Genomic DNA, 17,926 nt, shown 5'->3' with positions numbered 1-17,926 from the left:
AGGATCACACACAAATTTGGAGAAGTGGTGTAGGGAATTAGAATGGTTAGATATTTGGAGGCTTAAGAATCCAGAGAAGAAGATGTATTCATGTTTTTCGAGGATCGATTTGGCTCTGGGGAATGACCGGATGCTCCAGGAAATTCAGGAAGTAAAATATGGTATGCATAGTTTTTTGGATCACCTCTGATCGTTGAAATTAGAGAGGAAAGGAGTAAGAAAACCCCACGGTGGAAAATAAATAGCTATTGGTTAAATAAAATAGATTGTCATGATAAGATTAAGGAGGAATTATCTGCATTTTTTGCAGAAAATGGAAATAAGTTAGGGGAAGTTGGGATTTGGGAGTCAGCGAAGGCCATCCTGAGGGGTAGATATGCCTGGGAGGTGAAAAAATTAAAATCTATTTTTTTTCAAAAGGAGAAAGAATTGAAGGATGAGGAGGAAAGGGAAAGACTGAAATACATGGAATCTCCATCTCCTACAAATTTGGAGCTATGGGAGAAGGTGAAGTATGAGGCTCATATTTTGCAGAAGGTATATAGCTCCTCACTGATATGTAAAAGCAAATGGTTTGTAGAAGAAGAGAGGCCTAGTAGATTGCTGTCTCAACTGGTTAGGGATAAAAGTGCAAGCTCAGTAATTGCAGCAATTAAAAACAACGAAGGTAGAGTGATAAATAATCAGGAAGATATACTACTTTTTATCCAGGAATATTTTGAGAAAATATATGCCTCAGAAAGGGTAGATAGTAGGAGTTGAGAAATTTTTTGGAAGCAACAGAGGTAAGAACTTTGAAAGAAGAAAGTAAGCAAAGATTAGAGGCGCCTCTCTCTTTACAGGAGATAAAACTTGTTATTAAGGAGCTGCCTAAGAATAAATCTCCGGGGCCAGATGGGTTGCCGGGGGAGGTTTATCAGAAGTATGGAGATATATTTATGGACGCTCTCCTTAGGGTCTTCACATCGGCATATGAATTAGGAACACTTCCTGCATCAATGTATGAGGCAGACATTGTATTGATACATAAGCAAGGTAAGGAGAATTTGGATCCTGAAGCATATAGACCAGTGATGGCAAATCTTTTAGAGGCCGAGTGCCCAAGTTCCCTTCTCTGTCACAGTTTTCATTGATACCATCACCCTGAGGACACCAATAAAGCAGAAAATAGTCCCAAGTAGCGCTGTCACTTTAAAATACCTCTGTGCACAGCAAGTCCTGGGCTGTCTGGGACTGCAGGAAGATACCTGGAGCCATCTCTGGTGATGGCCTGAGTGCCCACAGAAAGGGCTCTGAGTGCCACCTCTGGCACTAGTGCCATAGGTTAGCCATCACTGATATAGACCAATCTCCTTGATAAATGTCGATGTGAAGATTCTGGCACAGGTTCTTGCTAGGAGACTTGGGGAAGTAATAACGGAGGTGGTAGGAGAAGACCAGTGCGGATTTATCACATGTAATTTGAGAAAACTATATGCCTGTATGGAAATGTCTGCGTGTGACCGGGATGGGGGGGCAATCTTCTCTCTGGACGCGTCCAGGGCATTTGATAGAGTGCAATGGGGATTTCTGTGGGGGACTTTGAGAAGGATGGGATTTGGGGAAAGGTTTATCAAATGGATACAGATATTATATAAAAACCCAAGTGCCTGTGTATGTGTTAGTGGGGAAAGTTCCCTCCCGCTCTGGCTAGCACGGAGGATGAGACAGGGCTGTCCGCTCTCTCCTCTTCTTTTTTTAATTAATAATTGAAGTATTGTCAGTGAGGATTTGGGGAGAGGAGAGAGTGGAGGGCTTGAGATATGGAAAGTTGGAAATGAAAACATCACGACATGCTTCTATACCTCGGCAACCCCTCCAGATCTTTCACTATTATAGAGGAGCTTTTTCAGGAATATGGGAAGTTATCAGGCTTGCAGATAAATTTGGCCAAATTGGCTGTGATGCCATTGGGGGAGAATAAATTAGATCTGAAGCTGCCCTTGGAGGTGATAGAGGGTGAAAAATCATTTAAATATTTAGGAGTAAATGTGGCAAGTTCTTTAGACAGATTTGTAGAGCTCAATATCCTTCCATTAATGAAAAAATGGAGGGCTAAGGTTAAAGTGTGGTATTCCTTCCACAGGCTTTGTATGTATTCAGGAATTCCCCAGTTAAGCTTTCAAATCAGATATTTAAAGTGATGGATAAGTATTTACTGTTTGGGAAGTCAGGAAAACACTTGTTTTATGGGTGTTTTGAGTAAAAGGACTTTGTCTAGTATATATGACACAATAATACATAAAATCACTCAAAAGGTACAGTTTAGATGTATACAAAAATGGAATGAGGATTTTGGGCAGCTCGAGGATGGAGAGGAAGTTTGGAAGTATGTGATGCAAACTCCAGCTTTTGTATCCAATAATGGATCTCACAGAATTTCTCAGTTTTTTATAATACACAGATTACATAGGACACCAGAGTGGATGTTTATATAGGGCAGATGATAAATGCATAAAAGGTACTGGGAAGAGGTGTTTAATACTGTAAATGGAATATTTAATGTTACAATGGTTTTGAATCCATGGGTTTGGGTTCTGGGGTATGTTAAAAATCTTCAAATGTGCAAAGAGGAGAAAAGGATAATCTCTCAGATGCTCTTTTTGACGAGAAGAAGTATATTATGTTTTTGGATTTCTGAAAAACCTCCAACATTAGTTTTTTGGAAAAAGCAGGTGCATTTAGTAGCCCTATTGGAAAGAATATGGTATAGTGCCCATGGTAAAATAAATATATATGAAAAAAGATGGGGAAATGGCTAAAATATATGGAGGATTAATCTCTCTAACGAATATACGGCTAAGCTGAAAATATTTATGCAGTTACTTTTTTTTTTTTTGTTTTGTTTTTGTTTTTTGTGCCTCCACCTACTCCAGGGTTGGGTGGGAAGGGAGGGGGGATTAGGAGAAGGGGTATACTAATTTTAATTTATGTAGATATTACGTGGAAATTCATGTAAGAATCTGAAAACTTTGTATTGTTTCTTTTAACAAAAAATTCTTTAATGGTATGAATTATTAAAATATGCCTATTCAATAAAAAAAACATAATCCTACATACAATTATTATTGAAAACATCAATTCCATTTCCATTTTTGGTATTTCATTAATTAAGGTACTGAATTTTAGAACTATGTATGGTACAGTCATTCTGTTATAGTGTAGCCCCTGTTGAACAAGCATAATGTTTTGGGTTTGGATAATTCTATCAAAGTCTTTTCTCACTATATGCTTTTTTTTATTTATTCTTAGAAGATACTTTGTGGACCTGAAGACTTTGAAGGAGCATTTTAAAACCAAAGTTCATAAGCGCAGGTAAAGATATTTTACCATTAATGCAGAAACGGCAAAGAGACACTTGTATAAGCTTGTTCGTATGAGTGCATTCTGATATGGGAGGCTTTGGGTGTGCCCTCGGCTCAGATATGAGTATGATGGCCTTTACACTGGATGTGATTTGTGTTACAGACTAAAGCAGCTGAAAGAAGAGCCTTATACTCAGGAAGAAGCAGAAAGAGCAGCAGGGATGGGCTCATACAAACCCCCAAAGCAAATAGAAGTCAAGACACAGGAGGTGCCAATGGACTAGTTCTTTTCCTGAATAACTTTCCTTTTACTGTTGACCTGGGGACTTTCAGCACTCCCAGTGCAGTATTGTAGTGGCATTCCAGTAATCGATCACTTTACTGCCTGCTGTGCTTTCAGTGGCCACAACAATGATGTGTTATATATATTGTGAACTACTGCAAAACCCTTAATATGTTCATAATATCTCCTATCTGTTGTCTATACATCTATATTTTCAACCTTGAAATTCGCTTTTTTGTTTTTCTTTATTTGAAGCCTGACTTTTGCCCTTCAGGTCCTGTTTTACATAAGCAACTCACTGAAGTGCTGGTAGCTGAGGATGGTATTTATGGTTATATAACAAGATGACCTAGTCTTTGAAAGGCTGGAAATGAATGTGCGGCTTGCTCAGGCATTCACAAACATGTCCGCTTGTCACTTCTAGTCACGTCTGCTCACTCATCTCGCACGGATGCACAATTAGTGCTCTTACATTTAACCTTTGCGTTGCTGTTAATACTGAACAGGACCTTGTATGGGTGGGGATACAGATTTTCAATCTTTAAGATAACATTTATTTACATATCATTGAAAATGTAAAGTGACAGTCTCCATCATTAATGCGACTTGTTTCATCCTACTTAAAATTACTTGATCTTACTTGTTTTTGAGTTTAGCAATAAAATAAACCACCTTGAAAAAAATGAATAAATTCAAATGTTGTAATAAAGAAAGTACAACAATACTTTTGTTTTATTTATTTTTTTACAGAAATTTAATGTTTTTAACCTAAGACAAACATAGTTCCAGTTTTTGTACAGCATTTGCTCCTTTTTAAGTTGTCTGTAGCAGGGTTATCGCTACTATAGATACCTGAATACTGACACAATACATTTTTGAACAATTATTTTTAGAATATGTCAATGTGTCCGCATGTCTACACAGTGAAATTTGCTTAAACTGTTACATACATATTGTGAAGTATAATGATATTATGAAGTATAATGAAGGGATCGAGCGTGTTCTAAACCAATGGCATGCCAGCTGTCCGACATAAAGAGCAAATACAAGGTATAGACATTTAGTAATGTGTTGAATGGTTATTCCATCTGTGCAGAAACGTCCCTGTTAACTCTTTATAGTACTTTCTATATCACAGATGAGAATAAATCTTGTTTAATTATACATTTTCTATATTGTCAGCATTTTATAGTACTTGGTAGGAAACATTTTGGTTAATATCCTTCAGGGCATATTTTCATAGTCTTCCCCATTCTGTACAGTTTTGCAACATAGGCTTATACAATCTCAGTCCCCAAAATACATTCTCTTTTGCACTCCCTCTACATCCACTTGACAGTTGCCATTTTAAGGTCAGAACTACAGTCAAGAAGATGAGAATCTATATCTATGTTCTATACATATTTCTATGCACACTCCCTATTGTTATTAATGTGATATCATTGTGGAGGTGGAAGGTTCGACTCTTGCACCATCTGACGGACACTGTAGTAGGATAGTCCAAGACCCATGAGGGCGAACAGTAAAGCCAAGTGATTTACTAGTCTGTCTTTGGGCTCCGCTGCCAGTTCACCAGAAACCTGCAACTGCAATAGGGTAAGATAAGCAGCCTTAACTAGGTTAGTTCAGGTTAGTTGACATTCATACTCTCAAACTGCCAAGAAAAGAAACAAACCTTATGTTCTTACACCCCCGTGAGGTGGTAAACCAAATATATAATGCATACATAAGGTACCTGCAGCAGTCGGAAGTAGCCAGGGGTGAGTCGTCCGAGGCGGATTAACATTCTGCCTTTAGAATTTGTTAATCTGTGTTTCCAGCTGAAAGGACTTTGTAATAAATGATGCTGTGGAAGAATATTGCGTATTATAAACACAGACACAATGTGTGAACTACATCCTGTAAAATTTATAATTTTCAAGTTAAATGGTTGCTTCAATTTAAGGGGTTCTAAGTCCCCTCATGAAACTATAGATATACCTACTTAATAAATTAATGAATAAGGTCCTTATCTAAACCTATCTTTCATTTCTTGTAACGACTGGCTATTTACAAGTCAGCGTTGCTTCTTAGTGTCTTTGTTTGGTCTACCTTCCTGCTTATTAAACCCGACTGTATAGATATTCGTTAAAAAAAAAATCTGTTTCCGCATTTCAGCCCACACCATCATTTGGATTTTACCGTTCCATACCTACAAAAGCCTGTGTCCATTTGTTCATGCAGAGCGGTGCTGTCTCCTCTAAATGTTTGTTATATGGTTTCAAATGCCCTATAGTTTGTCTAATACTAAGGAGCCCTCCTCCTCATTATAAGCACATCAGTGGAGCCCCTCCCGAAAAGAACAGCTGTCAGAAGAGATCAGACCAATGATTGTTGCATACTGCCGGAGGGAGTGTGAGGACAGGGAAAAATGTAGGTTAAACAAACTAGGAGATGGGTGAAAAAAACAAACAGTGTTGTTGCAGCATTTCTTCTCCGCTATAGAATGTTTACAAATCTTATGTTGCAGAATAGGACAGGGAATCCTCATATGAAATGACAGTCATATAGATTAAATGTTTTCTATACTGTTGGCATTCCTACATGTAATGCACATAAAGGTAGGAACAGATAGCTTCCAGCTGTGGATGGAATACTTCCACTGCCATTGTTACTCCAGCTGTGTTTAAAAACGGATGTGTCAGTCCATGCCAATCTTCTTGAGCTAAAATTTTGTTATGAAATGTAACTTGCCATTTATATGTTATAACAAGTGGTGAAGGACACATTTAAGTGCCAAATCCTCTTAAATTGGAGTGAAATCAGAAATATAACATTTGCTCATGAATTACATCTCTAATCTCTCACTTCCTCCCTATTAATTCCTCTGACATCACCAGGTTTGCAAGCCAAATTTATTATTTTAAAAATATATTTTAAGTCGCTGTACAAGCTATTTGAAATTAAGTTTGTTTTCACCAGTACAGGCAGTCCTGGGTTACATACAACATAGGTTCTTTAGGTCTGTTCTTAAGTTGAATTTGTAATTTATAATTGTAGCTCCAGACAAAATTTTTTTGGGATTTTCGTAAATTTTTGCGTGGGTTTCCTCCGGTTTCCGCGAACACTCCAAAAACATACTGGAAGGTTGCTTAAATTGTGAGCCCCATTGGGGACAGGGAACCGATTTGGCAAGCTCTGCGTCACGCTGCGTAATCAGTGTGCACTATGTAATAAAGGAATTATGATTATAGGGAAGGGGGGAGAAATGCTAAGGTTAGGCCTAACCCTGGCCATTGTATAGAAGTTGGACTAAAGCCATGAAACGAGGGCTCACACGCAGTTTAGGCATGAGGGTCCATAAGTATGGCCACTCAACAGTCAGTCAAGGCCTTACAATTGTCCAAGGATAATATGAACCAAGGGTCGGATGAGACCCGAGCCACCGCTGTATTCAAGTGTAATCTTTGTATGTTAATGCCAGCCCCTCTACCAAGCATAAAGCCTGTCTGATCTGGATGAACCAGCAATCACCTTATTGATACTAGTGGCCAATACTTTTGCAAATATTTTAATGTCAGAATTTAAGAGGGAAATTGGATAGTAAGAGTCGGGAAATTAGGAGATCCTTCCCTGGTTTAGGGAGAACTACAATAAGGGTCTCTTGCATTGAGTTAGAAAGGGAGCCACATTCCAACACAGTGGAATACAAATTTAGCAGGAGGGGAACCAAAACTTTGCATTTATCTCTATACCATTCTCCCCCAGCCCATCTGGACTCAGTGTCTTACCAGAAGGGAGCGATTGCAACGCCAATTCCACCTCTCCCGCCGAGATGGGGGCATCAAGTTTGGACAACTGTGTTGGTGATGGACGCCAAAGAGGCAGTTTATACAGAAAGCTGGCCATCTCAGCGGGCGAGGCAGATGATCTAAAACTACAGAGAGAAGAGTAAAATTCACTAAACACCTTGTCAGAGATCATTGCCCCACCGGCATGAACAGTGGAAGGGACAGAGGCACAGGGGTGTTCAGGGCGCGAGAGATATGCTAGCAGTTTCGCATTTTTATCCTCAAATTCAAATATGGAACTTTCCTAACAAGTAAACGCTTACTGGTCCATTCTTTTGCAACTGCCAGGGGATCCCTTTGTGCTTGGGTCCATGCTTTTTTCTGGCGGCAGTAGGGTGTTCTAGTCTAGTCCTTAAGTAGAAGACTGCTGGAACTTGTTTTTCTTGTAGGGCTTATGGAGCAAGGGGGGGTGACCTGCCCGCACTGACTGACCTATAAGTTCCCGACCCGTAATAGCTCTTGGCCAGTAACCGCTAGGGTACCGGGTGGGGGGGGGGCTGGGTAGGCTGACATCTTTGCCTTCCAGGGGTTCCAAACTTTATGAAATATTTCTTGAGGATCTGCTAACAGACTGCTTAAATAGGTCATTAATCATAATCTATGTTGGTTTAGCGATAGTGATTTTAGCTGCTAAGAGGATATATTGTATCAGTTGATGCATGGTTTTACAGATTTCTATCATTCAACCATTCAGAAGAGCAGTTATCAGATCGAATTGCAGTTGATAGCCCGTCAAGTGTTGAATTAGAATCCAGACTGCTCTCCAGAATCTTTCTACCACTGGGCAATCCCACCACATATGGCTAAATGTCCCCTCTTGTCCACAATCCCTAAAACACTGTGACTCCATGGACAAATGCATCATAAACAGCCTAGTAGGGACCATGTACCATCTAAGCATTACTTTGTAGGCAGCTTCAATCAGTAAAGTATAGATAGATATTTTGGATATGGTGTATACCATGTGTTTCCTGTCATGGGTACTCCTGCGACCCACATCCGGGGTCACAGGCGCACCCATGTGCCTCCCTGTGCCCCCGCAGCCAGCCTGCACTCTCACTTACCTTCCCTGGCTCCAGCGATGGTCTCTGTGGTCCCCATACGCATGCTGCCTCGGTAGCATTTAAAGAGCCAGCGCGCTGTAATTGCCGCTGGCAGGCCGCCTGTTCTGATATATTCCCAACCCCTTCCTGTGTCCCCTGCTGGATCTTTGTGCTTCTATATCTGAGAAAGAGCTGTGTTCCTTGCCCTGTGCGCTTATTGTGATTTCCCATTGTGACCTTGTTTCCGTTCCTAACTTTGCTCCTGTGCTTCCTGTTCTGACCTACCACTACATCCCCGACTCTGAACTGTCTCGACCTCTTGTCCCCGACCACAATTTTGCCTTACGACTGTGGAGCGACCTGGTGGTACCACGGCACAGCAAGTCCAACCCGCTTTGCGGCGGCCCCTGATGTCAGGATTTTGCAAATTAGATTTGCCAGAGGTTCTATCTCTATGGCGAACAGGGCTGGCGAGGGGGCATCCATATATGGGGGCAGCCATATATTGGCTCTAACAGCTATCCTTTGATACTCAGTTGGGCTGTGGTAACCAAACTGATTAAAGTTGCCATGAAATGTTTTCCAAATCCCATTTTAAGTAGGAAAAACTGTAAATGCTCCCATGTCAAATGCAGCCTTCCTGGTATAAACCCTACCTGGTCTCTGTGTATATATTCAGATAAAAATCCATTAATACAAGTTGCTAAAATCTTGTATAAGATCTAGGTTGATAAGGTAAATCGGCCTATAGTTAGAAATGTCTGAAAGATCTTGAAGAGGTTTGGGGATGACATGGATATGTGCTGTGTTAGCATATGTGGGGACCTGTATACCTTCCTTGAAGGTGTTAAATAGTCATGCTAAATGAGGTGTTAGTGGGGCAGATTTACTTACCCGGTCCATTCGCGATCCAGCGGCGCGTTCTCTGCACTGGATTCGGGTCTGGCCGGGACTTATTAAGGCAGTTCCTCCGACGCTGCTGCGCTGAAGAGCATCGGAACGCGCTCAAGTTCACTGGCCTATTCCTAGTGAAGGTAAGTGCAAGCTTCGCAACACTTTTTTTTTTTTTTTAAAGGCGCCGTTTTTTTCCGAATCCGTTGGGTTTTCGTTCGGCCACGCCCCCCCCCCCATTTCCGTCGCATGCATGCCAGCGCCGATGCGCCACAATCCGATTGCGTGCGCCAAAATCCCGGGGCAATTCAGGGAAAATCGGCGCAAATCGGAAATATTCGGGTAACACGTCGGGAAAACACGAATCGGGCCCTTAGTAAATGACCCCCAGTATAATTTTATAATAGGCCACCCATGTGGTGTTAATTAGTGCTCCAAGAGTGTGCTTGGCTTTGTGTGAAAAATTTGTGGCCCTACCATCATAGGCTTTTTTCACCCCAGCTAGTTAAAGATAAGTTTCTATAGCCAGCCCCCGTGTACTATATACCAAGCTATTCTTGGGTGTTTTAGCTGTGTGTTTTGGGTCATTATCCTGTTGTGAGACCCATGACCTGAAACCAAGATTTCTGACACTGGGCATCTGCTCTTGGTATCTCCTGTAACATATGTCTGCTCTGGGGGGTCTCCAGTATTATATGTTCGCTCAGGTGGGTCTCCATTATTACTCATCTGTGCTGGGGGGTCTCTAGTATTATAGGTCTGCTCTGGGGGAGGGTGGCTTCTTGTATTATACATTTGCTCTGGGGGATCTTTCATATGGAAGCAGCTACGAGGTGTACCTGATATATTTTCAAAAGATTGGAAGACAGACCTGTGTTATGTGCAGTCTTCGTGAGCATTCATATACTGGTTAATCATGTGCAAAGCCTTTGAGACATATCATCTATAGCAGGGCCGTCGCCAGCACCAGGCATACCTGGGCAAGTGTCGGGGCCCATAACTACTAGGGGGGCCCACACAGTCAGATATTATTCCCTGCATCGGGTGAGGGGGGATGTGTACAATAAATCCATGGCGGCTGTATCTAGTTACACTGTGAGGGGGCTGTATATAAAATCACATTGACAGGGATGTTTGGGAATGATAAACAATTTTTTGATGCCGCCACACGAGTTTGCCACTAAGGCTCTGTTCACCTGGAACCTGGATCGTAACAGTATTCCTTTCAGTTTTAAAGTGGAGCTTCTGTTGTGTCTTCATAAAAAGTTTTGAGTTGTGTCTTCAAAAAATTATGCTGAAATACTTTTTTTATGTTTTCACAAAAATGTTTTGAAGTGCTTTAGGAGGCATAGCTTAGCATTGGAGACACGTAGTAAAACTGGTAGAGCTTTAGTAGTGTTCAGGAATCCCCTTTGAGATATTTACAGTCCATGAGCCTACATGTTGTATAAATGTGTTAGAGGAACCTGTTAACAGCTAAAATTTACATTCCTGTTGCCAGTTTTTTTTAAGAATGACTGTATGCTAATCTCTATGTAAAGTGTAGCATCAGCAACAGATATACTGTGTTCACTTTATAATTATGGAACAATAGAGTTTTAACTGTGCAACTGAAATTGATGGCAGAGCAGAGATTTGGACTGTAAGCTATGAGGAACATATACAGAACTTTAGGGTCCAAGCTCCCAACAATGCAATTTAATTTATTTGCATGAAATATGTTTCATATTGGGAAACCTATGGAATGTAACTAGAAAATGTCATATCTAGAGCCTACTGCATTTTGATGAACCATTTCATGGACACAGGAGTAAGCGTATTCCACAAAAATGCATGTGTGAATTGTATTTAATATCTTGTCATAGTGTTTTTGGACATCCAAGTCAGCCTGCAAGCCATGACATAAGAGGCAGAAGCTGAAAATGTCAATTTTAGTGAAAGAGGCAGCATTGGGCAGTGACCTAGAATCTGTAGGAAAATGAGTTTATTCAGTTCAGCTCCTGTTGCATTCTGAAACTATTTTGCTACAGTGGCCGGAATTGTGGTGCACGTTCTTCATGAATCTGGCGCTCCCTGCACTTCTCTGACAGACGTGGCAGTTTAAGATTTGGGAGTTTTTTTTTTTCCTGACATAGATTATACGGTTGAAAAAAGACACTTGTCCATCAAGTTCAACCAAGGAACATACGCTCTTTAAAGCCAACAATGTGTGCTGGCTGGAACGTCCGGCTGTAACTAGACTTGAACTCAGCATGTCAGTGTCAGTTCGGGAAGGATGATTCGGTGGTATCTGCACACAAACAATATTTTGAGAGGATTTGCCATACAGCATTTCCATGCGGTAAAGCCACAGTACAATACAATAGCACTGTATTGTTTAGAACCAATTAAAACCTCATGCACACAGTGAATAAAAATGTCTGATTTACAGCAAATAAGTAACGTTCTTTGCATTATGAAAACAATTCATATTGTTATAATGAATGTTGCAATAGCTTTTTTTGCACCCCTCTTGTCCAACCAATGTTATAAATGTAAATGACAAATCATTGCCAAAAATAAAAAAGTTTCAATTGAAAATTCTGATATATTGCAATAAAGAAGCCTTCGTACAATTATGCTGACAAACAGTCTTGATTGTTAAAGTGTTCAAACAAGCTAAAACCTAAAACATAGGTGAAACAGGTATTGACATTTTGCTTCACTTTCTGTTAAAATTAAAGGAAACCTACCACTGCTCACCACCCTGTAGGCTATTTAATACTGATGCCGGAACATACTTTAGTTAGGCACGGCGATCTTTATTTTTTCGTTAAAAAAAACGATTAACTTACATATGTAAGTGATTTATGACACAGCCGGCTGTGCGAGAGTTAGTATCTGCGCATGCGCGATAGGTGCCGAGGGCTTGGTGACGTCACGGCTCTCGGCACCTGAAGGAGGATGGGTACAATGAAGGAGGCGTGAATATTTAAACATCGGAAGCCATCGCCCTTCCGAAGATGACGTAGGGGTAGCACCGGAGGGCTATTTACATATGTAAGTTCATCATTTTTTAAACAAAACTAAAGATCGGCGTGCCTAACTAAAGTATGTGCCGGCATCAGTATTAAATAGCCTACCGAGTGGTGTGCTCGCATGATTTCATCATGCGAGCAGTGGTAGGTTTCCTTTAAGCTACGTATGTTTCAGGGTAAAACATTAAAAAAAATACTAAACACAATACATTTCCGGGAGAAAAAATATAAACATAAATTCAAGGTAGATGTAGTTGAGTCTTAATCCAGCCCTAAGCAATATACTGATTAATTCTTTAGAGCTGAAAGACAGAGTGGTTTGTGATTATACACTTTTTGTCGAATGTAAACTTACCTTATCATGTGATAAAAGATTCATTGAGAGCCTAGTGAATTAACACATGTTATAGATATATTTATATAGTTAACATTTGCAAAAAAGTTACAACAACAACAGATTATGTCATGCAAATATATCCTGAGCTTAAAAGAATGGAATTGAGAGCAGATATAGATTCATTATGGTGGCAACAAAAGTGAACTGTGGACACACTCACCACACTGATCCAGAGGAAGAACCACAAGCAGTCGCTGGAAGAACAATTAGAGCCTTGATTCAAGTCTCTGTTAGCTATGTGCAAGAAAAGTTCTGTGGCTTGAGGGTTGTTAAGTGTATTAAACTGGTCAGCGTCTTTGTGAAGAGCTGTATATAATGTGTTCATGTAAGTATTTGACAGCTCTCTCCAAACCCTACTTTTAGCAGCGTTTCAATCTTGGTATGCAAGGGGAGGAGTATGTGTGCATATATAAGTGTATATATAGCCCTATCGCTATACTGTCAGGAAGACAGGTGTTGCCACAAGGTCATAAAAACTTCTGGTCAGGCATGTATAGCATAGGTCAAAGGCTGCTTTTTTGTAAATGTTATTTTCTGTGTGATGTTTCCATGCAATTAAATTTAGCTTGAAACTACATACCCATCAAAGTTGATGTCAATACATAGAAAATATACAATATCTTTACCTGCTATTAACTTACAAAAAATATGTTTTTTAATAATTAAAAAAAAATATAGGAGTCTCCACTAAATTAGTTAACTGGGGTGATGTGTGAACGAAATGTGAATAAAAGGTGTGATTAATGAAATGTCCACAGCAGACCCCCCTTTAATGATATGGCCATTGCAGAGCCCCCCTTTAATGAAATGGCCATTGCAGAGCCCCCCTTTAATGAAATGTGCACTGCTGAGCCCCCCTTTAATGAAATGTCCACAGCAGGGCCCTCCATAAATGAAATGTCCACCATAAAAGAAAACGCCGTGCAGGGCCCCTCCCTTTGCAGAAACGTCCACATTGAGCCTCCTCAAAAAAAAATGCTTTGCTCACCTCCGGCTCCTTCTCCCTGCGGCTCCATCTTCTCCTCTTCCTGCACACACAACGCACAACACTATGACGTCATGTGGCCACGTTCCCACTGTGTCATAGTGTATGTGCATTGGCCGGTACAGAAGAAGATGCCGTGGCATCGAGGAGAAGTGGCTGGAAGGTGAGTATAGAGGTTTTTTTTAACTTCATATAGGGCCCAGGTATGGTCGGGCACCCATGCCCTTTGGCTTCCCAGGGGTCCACGCTATACTGCTATAAGAAGATCCACCATTGCGGTTTCACCATCTTACACAGCATCTTTAAAAATTGATCAATGTCATTGTAAAATGCAGTGTATGAAAAAACGGAAGGAAGCCTCCTGTGCGTTTTGAACAATCATGTCCTAATTCATATCACAAAAAAGCTACATCTCTATGTGAACTAGTCCACAAATCATCCTATCGCACTACCTTAACTGCAGGGTCCCTATTCAGACCCCTCATATAGTTCTACTCATGTGAACTCCAAGAATTACAAACGTTAAGCACAAAAATATTGAGTTATCCCACATACATTAAATCACAATATCATTTTATTAATCATAAAAAAATAGATATCATGTTACAAAGAGATAAAAAGAGAGCAAATTCCAAATAGGCCAGAAAAAACATGAGTGGTTACAAACATAGGAACTTACTAGGAAAGTTCTCGTTAGTCTACAGGTGTATACTCGAATGCTATTGCTACCACATGCAACATATGTGAGCCTCAACAAAACCACCTGCATATTATGATCTAGTGCAGTGATGGCTAACCTTTTAGAGACCAGGTGCCCAAACTTCAACCAAAATCCACTTATTTATTGCAAAGTGCCATCACAGCAATTTAAGTAGTTATTTATTGCTACCTGTTCTACCACGACTTTCAATCATATTGGCCTCTTGAGGACAACAAAACAGTTGAAAGAAGAAGGTCAAATTTTGACTAATGTTGTAGCATCTCGCCATGGTTCCCCTGTACAGGAAGAAATGTGGGGCCTAGAGGAGCTCTAAAGATCCTCCCCTTTCCACATGTTCTACCTCTGAGAGTAGCATTTCTTGAGTCTCCTGGGACTGCAGGATGATTCTTTTAGTTCTATGTCAAGTGCTATGTTGATGGCTTGGGTGCCCAAAAAAAGGGCTCCGAGTGCCACCTCTGGCACCCGTGCCATAGGTTCGCCACCACTGATCTAGTGACTACAATGTGTCTATGTCTAGGGAAATAGAGGGTTAAATTTCCTTAAATGGCTTACCCATGTTTGCACCACACAGTCCCAGAGGCCCAACGTGCGTTTCGCACATAGCTTTTTGAAGCTTTTATATTGACTTGACATTTGTATCTGAACGAACAAGTCACTTTAAAAGGTAACCGTGACTCCACCCATTGCAGTCATATGACCAATCCATGTCATGGGAGAGAACTTGTACATTGTTCTATTACATGACATTGTTCTATTTTTAACCCCTTAATGACCGCCTGGCTTTTTACGGCGGTCATTAAGGGGACTTCTTCTGACATGGCACCTTTCTATGGCGGGGCGTCAGAAGAAGATTTCGGGACACCGGATCTCGCTGGTGCCGATGTCGGGCTGTGATGTCACAGCGCAGACCTTGCACTAACACCCAGGATCGGACCTCCCGGGTGAGCTTCCAGGGGATCTGATCCCTCCTGCCGCAGCTCCAGGGTCCGAGAAAGTGCCCCGAGGCTGCAGGCTCCTCTTCTCGCCGGGTTCCGCCTCCTGGCAGGACCCGTCTGTAAGTAACTGAGCATGCGCAAGTGTATTGCAGTGTAAGGGCTTGAACAGGGGATCGGCTGAACGCTTGTTCAAGCCCAAGTATGGAATGTGTTTAAAAAATGTAAAAAAAAAAAAGTGAAAATAATTTTATAATAATAAATAAATAAATAAAAGTCCCATGATCTCCCCAGTTACACATAAAATGCAAATAAAGTATATAAAACACAAAAACGTACATATTTGGTATCACCATGTTACACTGTACAATAAATCTAAATCAATATTAAACCCGCTCGTTGAACAATGTAAAAAAAAACACAAAAAACTTCCTGTAACAATTTTTCATAAAAACCCATCACAAAAATGTTCTAAAAAGTGATCTTTCAACAGAAAAATACAGAAGTTATGGTCCTGAAAAGTTGTCAATAGTAAAAACAATGCCATTTTCTCCAATATTTGTTTTGCTCAGTAAAATTGAGCAAAGATAAGAAAAAACTATATAAATGAGGTATCGCCATAATTGTAGTGAACCAGAGAATAAAGATTATTTTTTTTTTTTACGCTATGGTGAGAGGGGGAAAAAAAGAGCTAAAAATCCAAAATAAAAATTGATGATTGTGTTTGTATCCTCCTTGAAATAGTTAATAAAATCTCATGATTAAGCTATAGACCCCCAAAATGAATTATCTATACATTTTATCTCACCTCGCAAATAATAAGCCTTCATATGTTCGCATTACCAAAAAAATTAATATCAACAATACATATTGTTTTAACCCATGTGAAACACTTAAAGGGTTAATAGACTTAATAGAAGTTATTTTACATACGTTGAGGGGTGAAGTTTCTATAGTGGGGTTATTTATTTCTAACATAAAGCAGACATTCCGTAAATGTTAATTATCAATCTTTTTTGGGTAGTTTTACTTCTTGCCTGGAAAGCAGAACATTTCAAACTTTGAAAATGAAGAATTTTTACAAACTTTTGCCAAGTTTTCCTTTTTTTTTCAGAGCAAAACGCAAAACTTATCACTCAAATTTTACAACTAACATGAAGCACAATGTGTCACAAGAAAACAATCTCAAAATCACCTGGATATAACCAGTGGAAATTATAACCAATTATCATGATACATGTCAGAATCGAAAAATCGAGTCTGGTCATTAAACCCTTCACACTCTGCAACGGATATATCTGCCGCAGAACTATGAAGGGTGTATGAAGAGGGCTTACGGCTGAGCCCTCTTCATACAGAGGTATGCTTTGCTGCATATTGCAAGCACCAACCACTGGTGTTAACCTCTTGCATGCCGCCTGCAAAGATGCCTGTGGCAGCTAAAACATGGTGGCTTATGGGCGGCGCCATCTTTCTTGAGATCGTTGCTCCCCCAAACGACATTGGATGGCTGCGATCGCTTGCCATGACAGCATCGGGCTCATTGTAATGAATCCTATGCAAAAACACCATATGTTGCAATACAGTAGTATTGCAGTATAAAGTAAACAATCAGACCATCTAGGGTTAAAGTAAGAAATAGTGAAAAAAAAATTATATAAAAATTTCAAATCACCCCCCTTTCTCTAGAACTGATATAAAACATAATAAACAGTAAAAATCACAAACACATTAGGTATGGCCACATCCTAAAATGCAGATCTTTCAAAATATAAAAACGGTCATTGCCGGCGGTGACCTCCAAAACGCGAAATGGCGCCCAAATGTCCGAAATGGCACTTTTACACCATTTTACATGACATAAAAAATGTAATAAAAAGGGATCAAAATGTTGCACAGTCCTCAAAATGATAGCAATATAAACGTTGGCTCATTTTATTAGTTATTAGCGTCAGATTAATTTTTGAAAATGCATTAAAAAGCAATAAAATTTATATAAAAGCGGTATCATCGCGATTGTACTGAACCACAGTGAAAGTCGTTAAAACTGAGCCGACGCACATGCGGTTTTTAAAATTTTTTTCCACATTTGGAATTTTTTTCCAGCTTTCCAGTACACGGCATGGAATGATAAATGACATCACGGAAAAGTAAACACAACTCTGTACACGGAAAAATGAAAAAGTTATGGATTTTAGAAGGTGGAGAAAAGGAAATGAGTGAAAAAACCCTGCGTTTCTTAAGGGGTTAATACATTTTGCCACATGTTAACTGACTTTTTGGTGCGTATTTGGTGAGTATTTTTCTCCTCTTGCATGTAGATTGTCTGTATGATGTACCATATATATTTGTGTATAAGCCAAGTTTTTCAGCACAATAAATGTGCTGAAAATCCTCAACTCGGCTTATACATGAGTCAATACAGCCAGCCCAGCGCTTAAAAAAAAACTTATATACTCACCCTCCAGCGGCCCCCATTGTGC

General features: G+C 40.1%; 2 protein-coding genes across 4 annotated transcripts in view; one reads left to right on the top strand and one right to left on the bottom strand.

Annotated features, from left to right (window-relative positions):
• Positions 1-5,475, top strand: part of ZNF593 (zinc finger protein 593) — a 28,219-nt gene extending 22,744 nt beyond the window's left edge. The window contains exons 3-4 of the mRNA XM_072137084.1: positions 3,292-3,354; positions 3,508-5,475. Of these exons, the coding sequence (XP_071993185.1) occupies positions 3,292-3,354; positions 3,508-3,628 (184 nt within the window). The 3' untranslated portion in view covers positions 3,629-5,475. The remainder of the gene's footprint in view (positions 1-3,291; positions 3,355-3,507) is intronic.
• Positions 4,350-13,167, bottom strand: ZNF593OS (ZNF593 opposite strand). 3 transcript variants are annotated; one of them, XM_072137081.1, is made up of 3 exons: positions 12,966-13,167; positions 5,363-5,473; positions 4,350-5,213 (listed from the first exon to the last, which is right to left on the bottom strand). In XM_072137081.1, the coding sequence occupies exons 1-3, from the start codon at positions 13,128-13,130 to the stop codon at positions 5,067-5,069; spliced, it is 423 nt and encodes a 140-aa protein (XP_071993182.1). In that variant the 5' UTR covers positions 13,131-13,167; the 3' UTR covers positions 4,350-5,066. The 3 variants fall into 3 exon arrangements, with proteins under 3 accessions (XP_071993182.1, XP_071993183.1, XP_071993184.1); XM_072137082.1 differs by having other exon boundaries at positions 4,350-5,207; XM_072137083.1 differs by lacking the exon at positions 12,966-13,167 and adding an exon at positions 5,823-5,902.
• Positions 13,168-17,926: the final 4,759 nt, after the last annotated feature.

This window comes from Engystomops pustulosus, chromosome 2 (genome assembly GCF_040894005.1).
Source record: "Engystomops pustulosus chromosome 2, aEngPut4.maternal, whole genome shotgun sequence".
Lineage (NCBI taxonomy): Eukaryota > Metazoa > Chordata > Amphibia > Anura > Leptodactylidae > Engystomops > Engystomops pustulosus.
Note: the sequence above shows the minus strand (reverse complement) of the source record. Positions and strands in the feature narration are given on the sequence as shown.

What these genes read in the sequence shown, in the direction of transcription:
- ZNF593OS (XM_072137081.1), bottom strand. Translation starts at nt 13,130, where the DNA reads ATGAACACATTATATACAGCTCTTCACAAAGACGCTGACCAGTTTAAT. An exon ending in TCTTCCTCTGGATCAGTGTG is followed by an intron (nt 5,474 to 12,965) that starts GTGAGTGTGTCC and finishes ATTCTTCCACAG; the next exon opens with CATCATTTATTACAAAGTCC. An exon ending in GCTACTTCCGACTGCTGCAG is followed by an intron (nt 5,214 to 5,362) that starts GTACCTTATGTA and finishes ACCCTATTGCAG; the next exon opens with TTGCAGGTTTCTGGTGAACT.